This window comes from Acromyrmex echinatior, chromosome 6 (genome assembly GCF_024713525.1).
Source record: "Acromyrmex echinatior isolate Ae372 chromosome 6, ASM2471352v2, whole genome shotgun sequence".
Lineage (NCBI taxonomy): Eukaryota > Metazoa > Arthropoda > Insecta > Hymenoptera > Formicidae > Acromyrmex > Acromyrmex echinatior.
Window position 1 is genome coordinate 14,175,047 of NC_141857.1, and position 14,515 is coordinate 14,189,561.

General features: G+C 33.6%; 1 protein-coding gene across 7 annotated transcripts in view; it reads right to left on the bottom strand.

The window, feature by feature from the left end:
• The window catches only part of LOC105154229 (putative G protein-coupled receptor CG31760), a 246,683-nt gene that overhangs the window by 42,314 nt on the left and 189,854 nt on the right, over positions 1-14,515 (bottom strand). For 6 of the 7 annotated variants that reach the window (XR_015545297.1, XM_087406854.1, XM_087406853.1 and 3 more), the window contains exons 6-11: positions 1,516-1,650; positions 1,252-1,411; positions 1,002-1,146; positions 794-926; positions 559-712; positions 373-482 (exon numbers count right to left, since the gene is read on the bottom strand). Coding sequence is in view for 6 of the 7 variants with exons in the window: in XM_087406854.1 (XP_087262980.1) it covers positions 373-482; positions 559-712; positions 794-926; positions 1,002-1,146; positions 1,252-1,411; positions 1,516-1,650 (837 nt within the window). In the remaining variant the exon portion in view is untranslated. The remainder of the gene's footprint in view (positions 1-372; positions 483-558; positions 713-793; positions 927-1,001; positions 1,147-1,251; positions 1,412-1,515; positions 1,651-14,515) is intronic. The other variant, XM_087406857.1, reaches the window with a different exon arrangement.

Below are 14,515 nucleotides of genomic sequence, written 5' to 3' on the forward strand. Positions count from 1 at the left end.
CGTGATATATAAATTCATGTGTAATTATTTAAAGCACTTAAGATTTAGCTTTGATCGGTATAGACTTCGCTTTTTGTTTGTGTTATTTTATTCGATATTTTTCCATTATTGCAGGTGGCAATCACGAAAATCGAAATGCTGAAAATGGTCCAAGTCTAATCGCGAAAAATTTATTGAAGTGCAATATGTCATTATTTCTCTTAAAAAAAGAGCGCAGTTATTATATTTTGAGATCGAGAATCTCTTCATTGCATGAAGAAATTTTCTTGAACGCAATACAATAGCTTTTATTTCGTTTTTCTCGAACCCAATTGCGAGACCTGATCTATACATATTTTCAACAACACGAGAGCGTTTATCGTAGCTGCTTACCGCCAAGTTTTCATCAGCAACGCCGTATACGAGATGCAGAATCCCATATGCCTCGTCCACTTTGTGGCAATGCATGAATACATATCGAGAACTGGGAATATAGCAGCCATCTACAATAGAATTCTTGATTAATATATTAGTACAAACTTAAAAAAAAAGAGAGATTAGAGCGTTCTTCCCATTTACCTCGAGATACATCAAGGCGCAACCCAGAAGCGTAATAGATAGAAATATCGGGGAAGCTACCTTGAATACCTTTAGTTTACGGTGTTGATACATGTACGCCACCAGGACGATGGTACCGAACGCGCAGAAAATTGAAACGGCTAGTAGTGAAATTCTTAAAAAACAATACACAATTTAAAAATAGCAACATGGAACAATAAGATTAATAAAAAAAGTACGGACATCTTAAAAGTACCTAAACGGCCAGTTATACGTCGCCAAGCAAGGCTCAGGGCCTTTACATCTCGCACATCCCGGTGCGCAACGCAGACATAGAAATACCTTCTCATAGGAATCACTCTTGTTTTCCCTCATTTCCTTCCATGCAGCTATAATAAATACGAGTGAAAGATTAGATACACAACAACTGACGAATAACAACGAATAACAACAATGATTCTGACCTTCCACAAGAATTCCTTCGAAACCTGTCAGATGATGTCTGATGCTGTAAAAGCCTTGCCTACACTTACACACATACGCGCCTTTCGTCCAACCGGCACCTATCCCATTTTGGTTTACTCGGCTGCCAGGCCCCTGATACACGCACTAAACAAAAAATTAGTGCTCTCGCTTTTTATTATTTCTGTGAAAATGATAGTTTATCGCGAAACGTTTCACAGACTTCTATATAAAAGTTTGTACAATATTTACTTGCGTAGTATCCATGTGACACTTGTGGGTGCCTTTAAAAAAGGCTATTTGATTGCTCGAGGCGGCTTCGAATTCGTCATTGTGATTTTGCGTCAAGGTGTCGCACTGATTTACTTCTAATCCACTTATATCAATATCGATGCTGATGAATTCCCGTACTCTTCAATGAAAGAAAACAAAAAAAAACGATGGAGTCGGTTAGAACGTTTATATACTATACATAAATCAAACAAATTTTTTTACAAGCAGAAGCTGTATACCAACCCGGGTCGGACATCCAACGGCTTCACGTTGACGCTATATGAAATGAGCCAACGGCGGGTCTTGCAGGAGAAATACGGAATGGTCCACCAACCCCTGTAGGATTCAATCGGCGGTGACTGCATGAATTTCGGTGACCTGGGATCACACGCAAACGCCACAAGCCGCCATAGAAACTTCGATATTTCTTCTAATAAACACGTTCTTTTTCGTGCGAGTCATATGCCCGGCACTTCACGGTCATCCTGATATCGCTATGGCCGCTGATCATAACGGCGATAAAAAGTTTCTTAATGTATTGCAAAATCGCAAATTTTTCGCGAGAGTCTATCGAGTTTCTATGACTTGACGCTCGTTCGGGATGAGGAGTAATGAATGATCGTGGAGCGCCTACAGGACCAGTACGATTCCCATCTAGCGAATTGTTTTGAATATATGGGTCTGTCCATTGTTATACCTGAATATTTTTTTATGGATTTACATCTAAAAATTTAAATTTTGAAGTATATAAACTTAAAAATAAAATATTTATTATAAGATTATTTTGTCAAATATTAATGCACGATTACATTTTCAAAAAAGAAATATTAATATTTTTCAAATGTGTAAGTAAATTAAAGTGTTCTATCAAAAATAAATAATTGATACATCATAGTATGACTTCAAGAAACTTGTTGATTCTTTAGCACCGCTTAACATCATATCGCATCTAAATTGATTATATATTAATTAATTAATTTCAATCAATAATGAGTAAAAAGTCTCTGAGAGTCGATGTAAGTTACTGTTGCGAATAATAATTTATTATCTGATACAAATATTAATATAAACGTTTCAACCCACGTTTAGGGTCTTCTTCAGTAATATGTTGTATTAATTATATTATAATAAAAAAGATGAGATTTTTACATTACATGAAACAATATTATTTGTTTGATTGAAATACGTGGATTTACTTTTTCGTCAGTTATAAATCGCATCCATAGAGGTTTTTTGCTTAGCATGTTTATTAAATTTCTTGATTTAATGATGATTATGGATAGATGTATTTAGCTCCGTTTTAAGTACGCAAGTCATGATGGATCAAAACGTTTATAATAACATTTATGTATATCAAATAATAAATTATTATTCACAACAATAACTTGCGTCGGCTTTTAGAGGCTTTTCACTCATTATTGATCTATATCATTAGAGCCTATACAATTTTGTGATTGTTAATTAGCTTAATATGTTCGATAATCATATTAATTTCTTAATAATATTTTTATTTTTCCCTGGTATTTGGACACAAAATATTCGGTAAATATATCATAATCATATTAGGCTTGTTTTTAAAATACGCTTTATTAAAGAGATTAGAATTTAAATATCTCAACTTTATTAAACAGAGTGTCTTTTAAGATCGTAATGTGAATACACAACAATATCCGAACAAAATATCAATTTATTAACAGTCTTGAAAAGTAAATGTGCATATCCTCAGCACAGGAAAATAGATGTTTTTATTACATCGTATTACATAGTAGTTACATCCACTTTTTCAGAGAGCAATAATGCGCGGCAGCATTTTGCGGTTACAGAAAAGAGTCCCTTATGTCCTCCCTCAGGTTTTTCTGTTAATAGCATTTTTAGCCCGATCGGGTTTGCACTAACCCTAGATTGGAAAATGCTTGATTGATATTACATGTTCTACCAACAGAAGAGCACGAAACATCAACAATTTAACCCAAGTTAGTGTAAAACCGGTCGGGCCAAAGACGCTAGTAGGTATATAAGGCGGGTTCTAAGACATGGGGCTAGAGGGGAATGCGGGGTGCAGGGAAGTACTTGTAGGCGCGGGGAATACCTAACGCGGGGGAAAGAGGGTGAAAGGTCTAATCTCCTACACAATAGGGCTCCTTTTTTTGTTATCAAAATTAGACCATGTTTTTCTTTAAAAATGCATTGATAATAAAGGTTTGAATTTGACCATGACATATTTTTCTTTTCTTTAAAAATGTATCGATAATAAAGGCTTGCATGTTAGAGAAAGATAGAGCGCGCGTACTACGAGTGAAGAAAGGATGGAAGAATTAATAGAGTACGAGTTTCTTTTATATGATACAGTTTTTCAATTTTTATGGTTTTTTCTGGCGCGTCGAGGCAAAGGATGAGAAGTAAAAGACAATACACATGAAATAAGGCGAACAAAAATGTTTTATTTACATCTTATTACATCGGTTTTCGTACTTATTAAAAACTAAAGCTAATAGTTCGCAATCGATGTCCATTGAAGATGTCGCTATCATATATAATGTTCTCAGATGCGATGTTGGAGAATCGCTTATAATAAAGGCTTGCATGTTAGAGAAAGATAGAGCGCGCGTGCTATGAGTGAAGAAAGGATGGAAGATTAATAGAGTACGAGTTTCTTTTGTATGATACAGTTTTTTCAATTTTTATGACTTTTCCTAGCGCGTTGAGGCAAAGGATGGGAAGTAAAAGACAATACACATGAAATAAGGCGAACAAAAAATGTTTTATTTACATCTTATTACATCGGTTTTCGTACTTATTAAAAACTAAAGCTAATAGTTCGCAATCGATGAGCTGATGTCCATTGAAGATGTCGCTATCACATATAATGTTCTCAGATGCGATGTTGGAGAATCGCTTATAATAAAGGCTTGCATATTAGAGAAAGATAGAGCGCACATGCTATGAGTGAAGAAAGGATGGAAGAATTAATAGAGTACGAGTTTCTTTTGTATGATACAGTTTTTTTCAATTTTTATCGTTTTTCCTGGCGCGTCGAGGCAAAGGATGGGAAGTAAAAGACAATACACATGAAATAAGGTGAACAAAAAAATGTTTTATTTACATCTTATTACATCGGTTTTCGTACTTATTAAAAACTAAAGCTAATAGTTCGCAATCAATGAGCTGATGTCCATTGAAGATGTCGCTATCACATATAATATTCTCAGATGCGATGTTGGAGAATCGCGTATACTTGGTATCTACCGTATCGATGAGTCGAGCTAATCGTTCGAATATTACATCGACACACCCGTTAAAGTCAAACATACGGCGTAGCGTCGTTTCGGTCATCATAATGCGTACCGATGAAGAATCGAGACGTACGACCGTAGCATAGTTCAGCATGAAAACACTGATGATTAGCAGTCCAACGCTTATAAAATTATCCTTGCATTCATTTCGAAACAGCTTATAAATATTTCCTCGCTGCTCGTAGAGGCTCTTCCATGTTTCGAGAGATAGCGATAATTCATGTCCGCGATGATCTCCAAGGACGATCTCCACGTAATTCGGTGGGCCAACGTTGATTCCAATTTCCAAAAATTTTTAGCCCGCATTCGTCAGATCGTAACGTCTGCTCAGTATAAAATTAATTTTTATACGGTTACATGCACATACAATATTATTTATCTATTATATTAAAATAATAAATAAATAATATCATAATATTAAGTGTAGTAAAAAGAAATCCATTATTTTCCAATAGATGGCTTTAGTAATCTGTATCTCGTCTATGCGTGACGAGATACAGATTACTAAAGCCATCTATTGGAAAATAATGGATTTCTTTTTACTACACCTAATATTATGATATTATTTATTTATTATTTTAATATAATAGATAAATAATATTGTATGCGCATGTAACCGTATAAAAATTAATTTAATGTACATACAGTTATACAGGGTGTCGCGAATCAGAATATGTAGGCTGCTGGAAAAGTTTCTGCAATCTAATACTTCCAGTGGCGCCAATGTTCTGCTACTATCACATCCGTAAAATTAAACGTTTTAAACTTATAATTCAGTTGACAGTTTGTACCCAAGCCAACTAGTTTTGTTTGCATAGTATTTTAAAAGAAGTTACTTTTGTGAGAAAATGGAAATTTCGCGTAAAAATTTTCGGGCAATGCTAACTCCGAAACAATACATCAATCGACTTCATTTGGCTTTTGGGGATGAAGCACCATCCAAGGACTGTTTAAAATTGGTTTGCCGAATTCCAGCGTGAACCTTTCTTTGTAACGAATTCCGTGAAGGTCGTCCTTCCACGTCTGTTGTTGCCACTAATGTTGATGCTGTGGGTGAAGTGATTGAGCGAGACCGGCATATAACATACCGCGAGATTCAGGCATCCTTAGGCATTGACATGAGCAATACATATTTTACATGATCACTTGCATGAGCGTACGGAAACTTTACAATCGTTGGATCCCACACAATTTGACCGAAGATCAAAAACAGGCTCGTGTTAAATGGAGCAAAGAAATGCTCAAGAAATTCAACCGAGGTCGATCAAATTTGGTCTACAATATCGTTACTGGAGACGAAACATGGATCTATGGATTCGTATGAGCCCGAAAGTAAACAACAATCCACTGTTGGGGTATTTCAAAATGAATCGAAACCAACCAAAGTTGTTTGTTCACGCAGTGCTGCCAAGCAAATGGTTGCTTGTTTCTTCAGTTATACTGGACATGTGGCAATCGTGACTTTAGAGGATCGAAGGACTGTAAATACAGATTAGTATACAACAATTTGTTTGCCAGAAATCATAAATGAATTGCGTAGAAACCGAAATCATCACATCATCCTTCATCATGACAATGCCAGCTGTCACACAGCACGTCAAACTGTTGATTTTTTATCCAGTAAAAATGTCGCATTGATGACTTATTGTCCGTATTCACCTTATTTATCACCTATGATTTCTTTTTGTTCCCAAACATTAAAAAGAAGATGCGTGGTGAGCGATTTGAGTCATCAGTGCCTGAAGCAGCTGTTGAAACTGTTTTGTACACTGATTTGAGGTTACAGTCTCAGAGTGGAAAAAATGCTTTGAAAATTGGTTCGAGCGTATGCAAAAATGTCGATCTTAAAGGCGAATACTTCTAAAAGCAATACTACTAAAAACCATTTATCGAATTTTACATGTTTTTTTTCATATTGTTTGCAGAAACTTTGTCAGCAACCTACGTACTACAGCAAGAAAGTTCTCGAAAGATTAAGTGAAAAAGTTACTTGTAATTATTTATTTTTAACAGTAATTTTTGTAATAATAAAGGTTTAAATATGGTTAATTACAGACTATGCTTAGAGGGCTACCTGCCGATGAGTTGCATATGCGGTAATATGTATTATAGAGTAAGTAAGCGTATATTTCAGCGCACTCACTAATTCAAGTGATCATCTAAATATAGGCTGTAACTCGTTATATTTGAATCCTCATATTTCAAAAATTTCTGCTTAAAATAAAAATTTACAAATAACTTTTTAACTTAATTTTTCGAGATCTTTCTTGCTATATAATACTTTGATTCGAATTTCAGAACACCCTATATATGTGTATATGTATGTATATGTACATATACAGGTTATAAAACTGAAATAACGCCTTATTAATCATATAGTGTTTTATTTCTATAAAAAACTGAGTCCTCTACCATTTTACAATTTTTTCAATATCTTTTTTAGTTACCCAATGAGCAAATATCTAAAATCGTATAAAACAGTTAAAATATTAATAATATACATAAAGCAGCATTTATGTACAATAATAAATTTAATATGATACATCTAATATATTTTAAGATGACACTGTATGATTTAACAAAAATATTCAGAACTGCACAGATTTGGAAATAATAAACGTTATTAAAGCATAGCTTGTTAGAAGTGAGGATTTAATAATAATAATATAATAAAAATACTAAAATATAGCTGAGAAAATATAAATACCTAATAATAAAGAAAATCTGTACAAGGCCCGCAGCGTGAAAATTAATTCACAAATCTTTGTGAAAGGAAATTTGTTTTGAAAGTGACTCGATTAAAATCCAGACGTTTGTATAATAATAAATTGCTCCATTGATATTAGTGTGTCAGTTATTTAACTTTGAACTGTAATGTTAAAAAATACACCAAAGGTTACGTCAGTCTGACAGACCACTGTCATATTTCTGCTAATTTTGTAAGTCCTTAAAATGAAGAATGTACGCTATATGTAGTATGTACGTACGTGCATACGTTTTACATACGCGTGACGCGATGTTTAATCATACTCGGGTCAATTTCGGACATTTTGTCGACGTTGATATGGTTCTATTCGTTGAACACGATACATGGCGGTACCGTTCGACGACTGTTGGTTCAAAGAAAAAGAAAAGAAATACGAAAAGATCTCGCTTTAGAAATTGAAGTTGAGGTTTCTGGGAACTCAGTGTGTATAGTTAGGATTAAAAGTGGTGCGATAGATATTCGATAACGGTTCGATAGATGTTTGACATTAATTCGAAAGATGTTTTTGACAGTGATTCGATAGACGTTCGACGATGGTTTAATATCTGTTTGATAATTGTCATAAATGTTTTGATTGTAGTTCACTAATACTATCAACATGTGTTAGTGGGTACACGATATAATAGTAAAGCATTTTTCGGTTGATAATTTAAGTTTAACAGATGAAAGTGCATAAATTCTTCTCGGTGAAACGTCGATGTACGGCAGTTGTAACCACGTTAGATACGATTTTGCATAAGTGTAATATAAAAATTTTTTTCTACGGAAAATCGATGAATCTCAACATGTTTTGCGGTAAGATTACTCTGTTGGATACGTAGAAACACAATTTTGCAGTTTCGCATAAATCAAGCGTGCCGACTTCAGCAATACTTGTCGCCAATGATTATAAATAAGTGAACATCCGTTTGATCAACAACTAATGAATCGTGATCAAACAACTAATGAATATCATTTTTAAGGGAACATGTATGAACACAAAATTGTAATACATAATTTTATAATATCACTGTAGTTCCATCCATGATTGCGTTTTAAGATTGAAAAGGACTTTATTGCGTGGCTTATAGAATTGTCTATGTACGTATGTATATAAATTCAAACCGAAATATTTAGGGAATAAGATCAGCTTTGATCGAATATAGGATTTTTTTTTACTTAATTGATGAAATTAAAATTTATTGATGCTGTCGTGTATGTCAAGGGACGCGAGAAACGAACGTGGCTGCGGAACTTGCTTCTGGATGATGGGCGAGAACGCATGTACATTGAGACCCTGGATGCAGTTTACGACAGAACACATGGAAATCTTTATCTAATCTAAATGTTACTAATATTATACGATGTGGACAACATGTTAAGAATTGCGCGTTACAAAATGTATTGAAAATATATAACTGGTGGTTGCAAAAGAATTTTTTAAATAAAAATACGTTAACGTATTTATTATATATTTCTTTTCCCTTTCTTTGTAATGTATAAATGTATGTATAAACGTACGTATGTGCGTATAAACGTATGTATAAACGTATGTATGTATGTATGTATGTATAAACGTAGGTATAAACGTATGTACGATTGTGTAAACGTATGTATGTATAAACGTATGTACGTATGTACGTATGTATAAACGTATATACGTATGTATAAACGTATGTATAAACGTATGTATGTACGTATGTATAAACATATGTATAAACGTACATATGTGTGTATAAACGTATGTATAAACGTATGTATAAACGTATGTATAAACATATGTATAAACGTATGTATAAACGTATGTATGCGTGTATAAACGTATGTATAAACGTATGTATAAACGTATGTATAAACGTATGTACGTATGTATAAACGTATGTATAAACGTATATTTAAATGTATGTATAAACGTATGTACGTATGTATAAACGTATGTATAAATGTATGTATAAACGTATCTATAAACGTATGTATGCGTGTATAAATGTATGTATAAACGTATGTACGTATGTATAAACGTATGTATAAATTCGTGACAAAGAAAATAGAAAGACTTGATAAAAAGTGTCGCAACATGTTCGAAATTCTTGGAAAGAGGGGGGAGGACCTGTCTTCTCTCATCGATTCTAGAAGTATTACCATTTACACGGATGCAATCAGTTTTACGATATCCGCTTGTACGAACGACTGAAAAAATGTACGCTAAAGAGAGCAATGCATCGTACGATGTGAAGAAGGAATATAACATGTAAGTTTCAACGTTCTATACACAAAAGAAACGTTTTTTAACATTATGTATGTACACAGTACGGAGCATCGTGCGGTGCGTTTACTGAGCAGACGTTACGATCTGACGAATACGGGCTACAAATTTTTGGAAATTGGAATCAACGTTGGCCCACCGAGTTACGTGGAGATCGTCCTTGGAGATCATCGCGGACACGAATTATCGCTATCTCTCGAAACATGGAAGAGCCTCTACGAGCAGCGAGGAAATATTTATAAGCTGTTTCGAAATGAATACAAGGATAATTTTATAAGCGTTGGACCGCTAATCATCAGTGTTTTCATGCTGAACTATGCTACGGTCGTACGTCTCGATTCTTCATCGGTATGCATTATGATGACCGAAACGACGCTACGCCGTATGTTTGACTTTAACGGGTGTGTCGATGTAACGTTCGAATGATTAGCTCGACTCGTCGGTACGGTAGATACCAAGTATACGCGATTCTCCAACATCGCATCTGAGAATATTATATGTGATAGCGACATCTTCAATGGACATCAGCTCATTGATTGCGAACTATTAGCCTTAGTTTTTAATAAGTACGAAAACCAGTGTAATATGATGTAAATAAAACATTTTTTGTTAGCCTTATTTCATGTGTATTGTCTTTTACTTCCCATCCTTTGCCTCGACGCGCCAGGAAAAACCATAAAAATTGAAAAAACTGTATCATACAAAAGAAACTCGTACTATATTAATTCTTCCATCCTTTCTTCACTTATAGCACGCGCGCTCTATCTTTCTCTAACATGCAAGCTTTTATTATAAGCGATTCTCCAACATCGCATCTGAGAACATTATATGTGATAGCGACATCTTCAATGGACATCAGCTCATTGATTGCGAACTATTAGCTTTAGTTTTTAATAAGTACGAAAACCGGTGTAATAAGATGTATATAAAACATTTTTTGTTAGCCTTATTTCATGTGTATTGTCTTTTACTTCCCATCCTTTGCCTCGACGCGCCAGGAAAAACCATAAAAATTGAAAAAACTGTATCATACAAAAGAAACTCGTACTATATTAATTCTTCCATCCTTTCTTCACTTATAGCACGCGCGCTCTATCTTTCTCTAACATGCAAGCCTTTATTATAAGCGATTCTCCAACATCGCATCTGAGAACATTATATGTGATAGCGACATCTTCAATGGACATCAGCTCATCGATTGCGAACTATTAGCTTTAGTTTTTAATAAATACGAAAACCGATGTAATAAGATGTAAATAAAACATTTTTGTTCGCCTTATTTCATGTGTATTGTCTTTTACTTCCCATCCTTTGCCTCGACGCGCCAGGAAAAACCATAAAAATTGAAAAAACTGTATCATACAAAAGAAACTCGTACTCTATTGATTCTTCCATTCTTTCTTCACTCATAGCACGCGCGCTCTATCTTTCTCTAACATGCAAGCCTTTGTTATCGATGCATTTTTAAAGAAAAATATATCATGGTCAAATTCAAACCTTTATTATTAATGCATTTTTAAAGAAAAACATGGTCAAATTTTGATAACAAAAAAAGGAGCCCCTATTGTGTAGGAACCCTATTGTGTAGGAGCCTAGACCTTTCCCCCTCTTTCCCCCGCGTTAGGAATCCCCCGCGTCTACAAGTACTTCCCCGCACCCCGCATTCCCCTCTAGCCCCAGGGCTTAGAACCCGCCTTATATACCTACTGACGCTATTAATTTCGGCAATACTTTTAAGGAATGATGATAATTCAATAGAAAGTTACTAATTAATATGCTTATCAAGTGCTTGATTTAAACTGGGACAATATATACCAGGCCAAGACCCTTATTCTTGAAAAAAAAAAGTGTACGATAAACTAGGGAAATTTTGTAGTATATATAATATACTGTAGTATTTCCTTAATTTTTTTCGTATACATTTCGTTTTAAGAGTAAGAGCTCAGGTACGTATCGACCATGTAATAGGCCAATAGGTTACTGTAATAATTTTATTACATATAATGACAAGTATGGGAAGTGGATAATCTTTTATTTCATATAAAACATAAAAATATATATAGGGTAGTTGGAATTTAAATGAAAAAATTTCGGATGCGTGTATAGGATCGATAAACTAACAGAACGATCGGAACGAATCACCGATTTGATAACTTTGAATATGTCACAGAGCATCAAAAAATATTAGACCCATTTTTTTTTATTGTGTATCTCGAGGTTTAGAAAGTGAAACACTCCCTCGAAAATAATGAATTTTATCGTTTATCTCAAATATCTTTTAAACTATAAGGTACATCTAAAAATGTTTTATATAAAAGTTATATAATTTTTTATAACGCTCTGTATAATGGCATAAAAAACATGTTGCAAAAATCAACTTTGCAACAAATTGTTATAATATTTTTTGATATATCTTATAGTTTAAAAATATTTAAGAAAAACATTAAAATCCATTATTTTGAAGAGGACGTTTCATTCTCTAAACCTCTCAACCTCAAGATATGCAAAAAAATATGGGTTTAATAAAAAATAATCTTTTTAACGTGATCGTGAGTAGTAAAGCAATACCGGTTTTAACGCAGGTCCTCCGAGAGGGAGTGAGGAGTGGGGGGGGGGAGATCCCGCGGAGCGGGGAAATCCGCGGAGAGGAGAGGAGATAACCTCATTAAGTGAAAGGGTGATGTCACGGGGAAGGAAAAGGGGAATGACGTAACTGCAAAGTGTCGTTCACTGGGTAAGGGGGATAACGTCACGGAGGATGACGTCACGATATACTGAAAATTACATCGCAGGGCCTGCGTCATGATTCACCGCGGTGCCGGAATGACGTCACGCGAGGTCAGTAGCCGTCGGGCGCGGTCCGCCATCCCGACCACGCGCGCTATACTTACCACGTATACATAAATTTTATACTTACTATTATTAATTTTATAGTACCATTTTATACTGCCATTAATTTTATACTACCATCTGTTTTCCTGTTATGCATAATCTTCCCCGCTGCGTTTATTCAATGCGACTCCTTATCGTGATTACTTCTTTTCATGATTCTCACAAAAATGATTTATTCTACGATTTTTGATTTAGCAATTAATTATTTTAAAAATGCGAATCTAATGCGTAACAACAACAGCGCCACGTTCGATATCATCGAGCTCGATGGTATGGTCATATGATATCGTGGAGTCAGAAAAAAAGCAAGAAAGATTAAAGAAGAAGAAAGAAGGAACGAATAATTTCACTATAACGAATGATTTACACTAATGTAAAATATCTTTCTCTTTTAATAAAATCATTTATATTTACAGCTCGTACACATATCATTTATACTTACCATTTTTTCTGTTCCCTTTGCGATACCTTTTCGCGACTTTTGATTCTCGTCACAAAAATATTTTATTTAATTATTTATTCATTAATTAAAAATTTTTAATTTAATTTAACTTTTATTTATAAACATAATTTAATTATATAACCATAATTTTATCAATAGACTTTTAATGATATGAGTGCGATGGTACAGTCGAGCGTGATGATATGGTCGGTACGCGATGATACCGTCGGCGCGCGTAATTTTTGATAGCGTTAAAGAAGAGAGAGGAAGAAGTGAACGAATAAATTTCGAATACCGAGTAAATCTATTTATATATTTATTTCTTCTTGCGTAACGCATTATTTTACAATACCTAAAGTGTAATTTAATGAATACGTTATTTTAATCTGTTTTCTTTTCTATAAATTTTTCCCATCACATCAGCATTATAAACATTAATTCAATTATAAACATTAGTTCAAATAAATATTAGCATCAATATTTATTCTTCTCTACTTTCTACTTATGCCATCTGCTATTGCAACTTTATCAAGATTGTGTATAATTCCTCAACCATCTCTCGAATATTTATTATTGCTGCAAGAGAGCCGTTTCTAGAACAAAAATCGTAAGGTTAACAATAGTATGAACTAATAGATTCCATTTGTGCATGAAGCACTACTGCGAAGGAGTAGGGTAGAGCGGGACTATTTGAGTATAGGGGCAAGTTAGGCAAATGTAAATATCTAAATATCCAAAATATGTATAATATATAGACATGTCTATGCTAAGGTAGCACAAAGACAGATGTCAGATGTGATCTGTGCTTAATACAATAATTTAGGTCCGTGTCAACAGCCAAATACGTGTACTGTTTCGTGTTAATACATTAAAAGTAACAATTATTAGGTGAATATTTTTTTTAGTTTACATGATAATTAAAGCGATTAATAACAATCAAATGTGTTTTTTAGATATAAGTTATTAATGTATTTTTTAACGTTAATGTTCAAGTTGATATTTTATTGACTGTTTTTTATAAAAAAATGTTTCAGTCAACACTGATACGGGGCTTATTAAATTAGTATCTCATAACTAACCTTATAAACTCAGTTGCTTAAATGAAATCCGTCTTTATCAATGCTTTTTATTCTAACGATTAAACATATTTTACGTTTAATTATTATTATAAAGAGCAAGAAAAGATTTTAATTTTTTTAATTTTGTGAATTAAAGTATTTAAAAAAAAATATTACAAATTATTACACTTTAGATGAAAATAATAAAAATTAGATTAATATACACATAATCCTTTTATGTTTTTTAATAACTTTATTAAATGATTATCCTCATAGCTCAACTTCGAAGATGCTCAACATGCACCATAGGTGGGATATATTAATCCACTTTGCATCCTTGTAATTAACGTAACTTTTTTTTTATTTACGAGATATATTAAGAATTTATAAGTACTTAATTTTTATTGAGCCAGATAAACATGCAACGTTTTAATAAACGTTTACTATTCTATCATAATTGTATGAAGATTTATAATAATCTAAAGAAAAAAATTTTACAATTAATTTCACTCAACTTTACATAAAAGATGATTACATACTAGATGA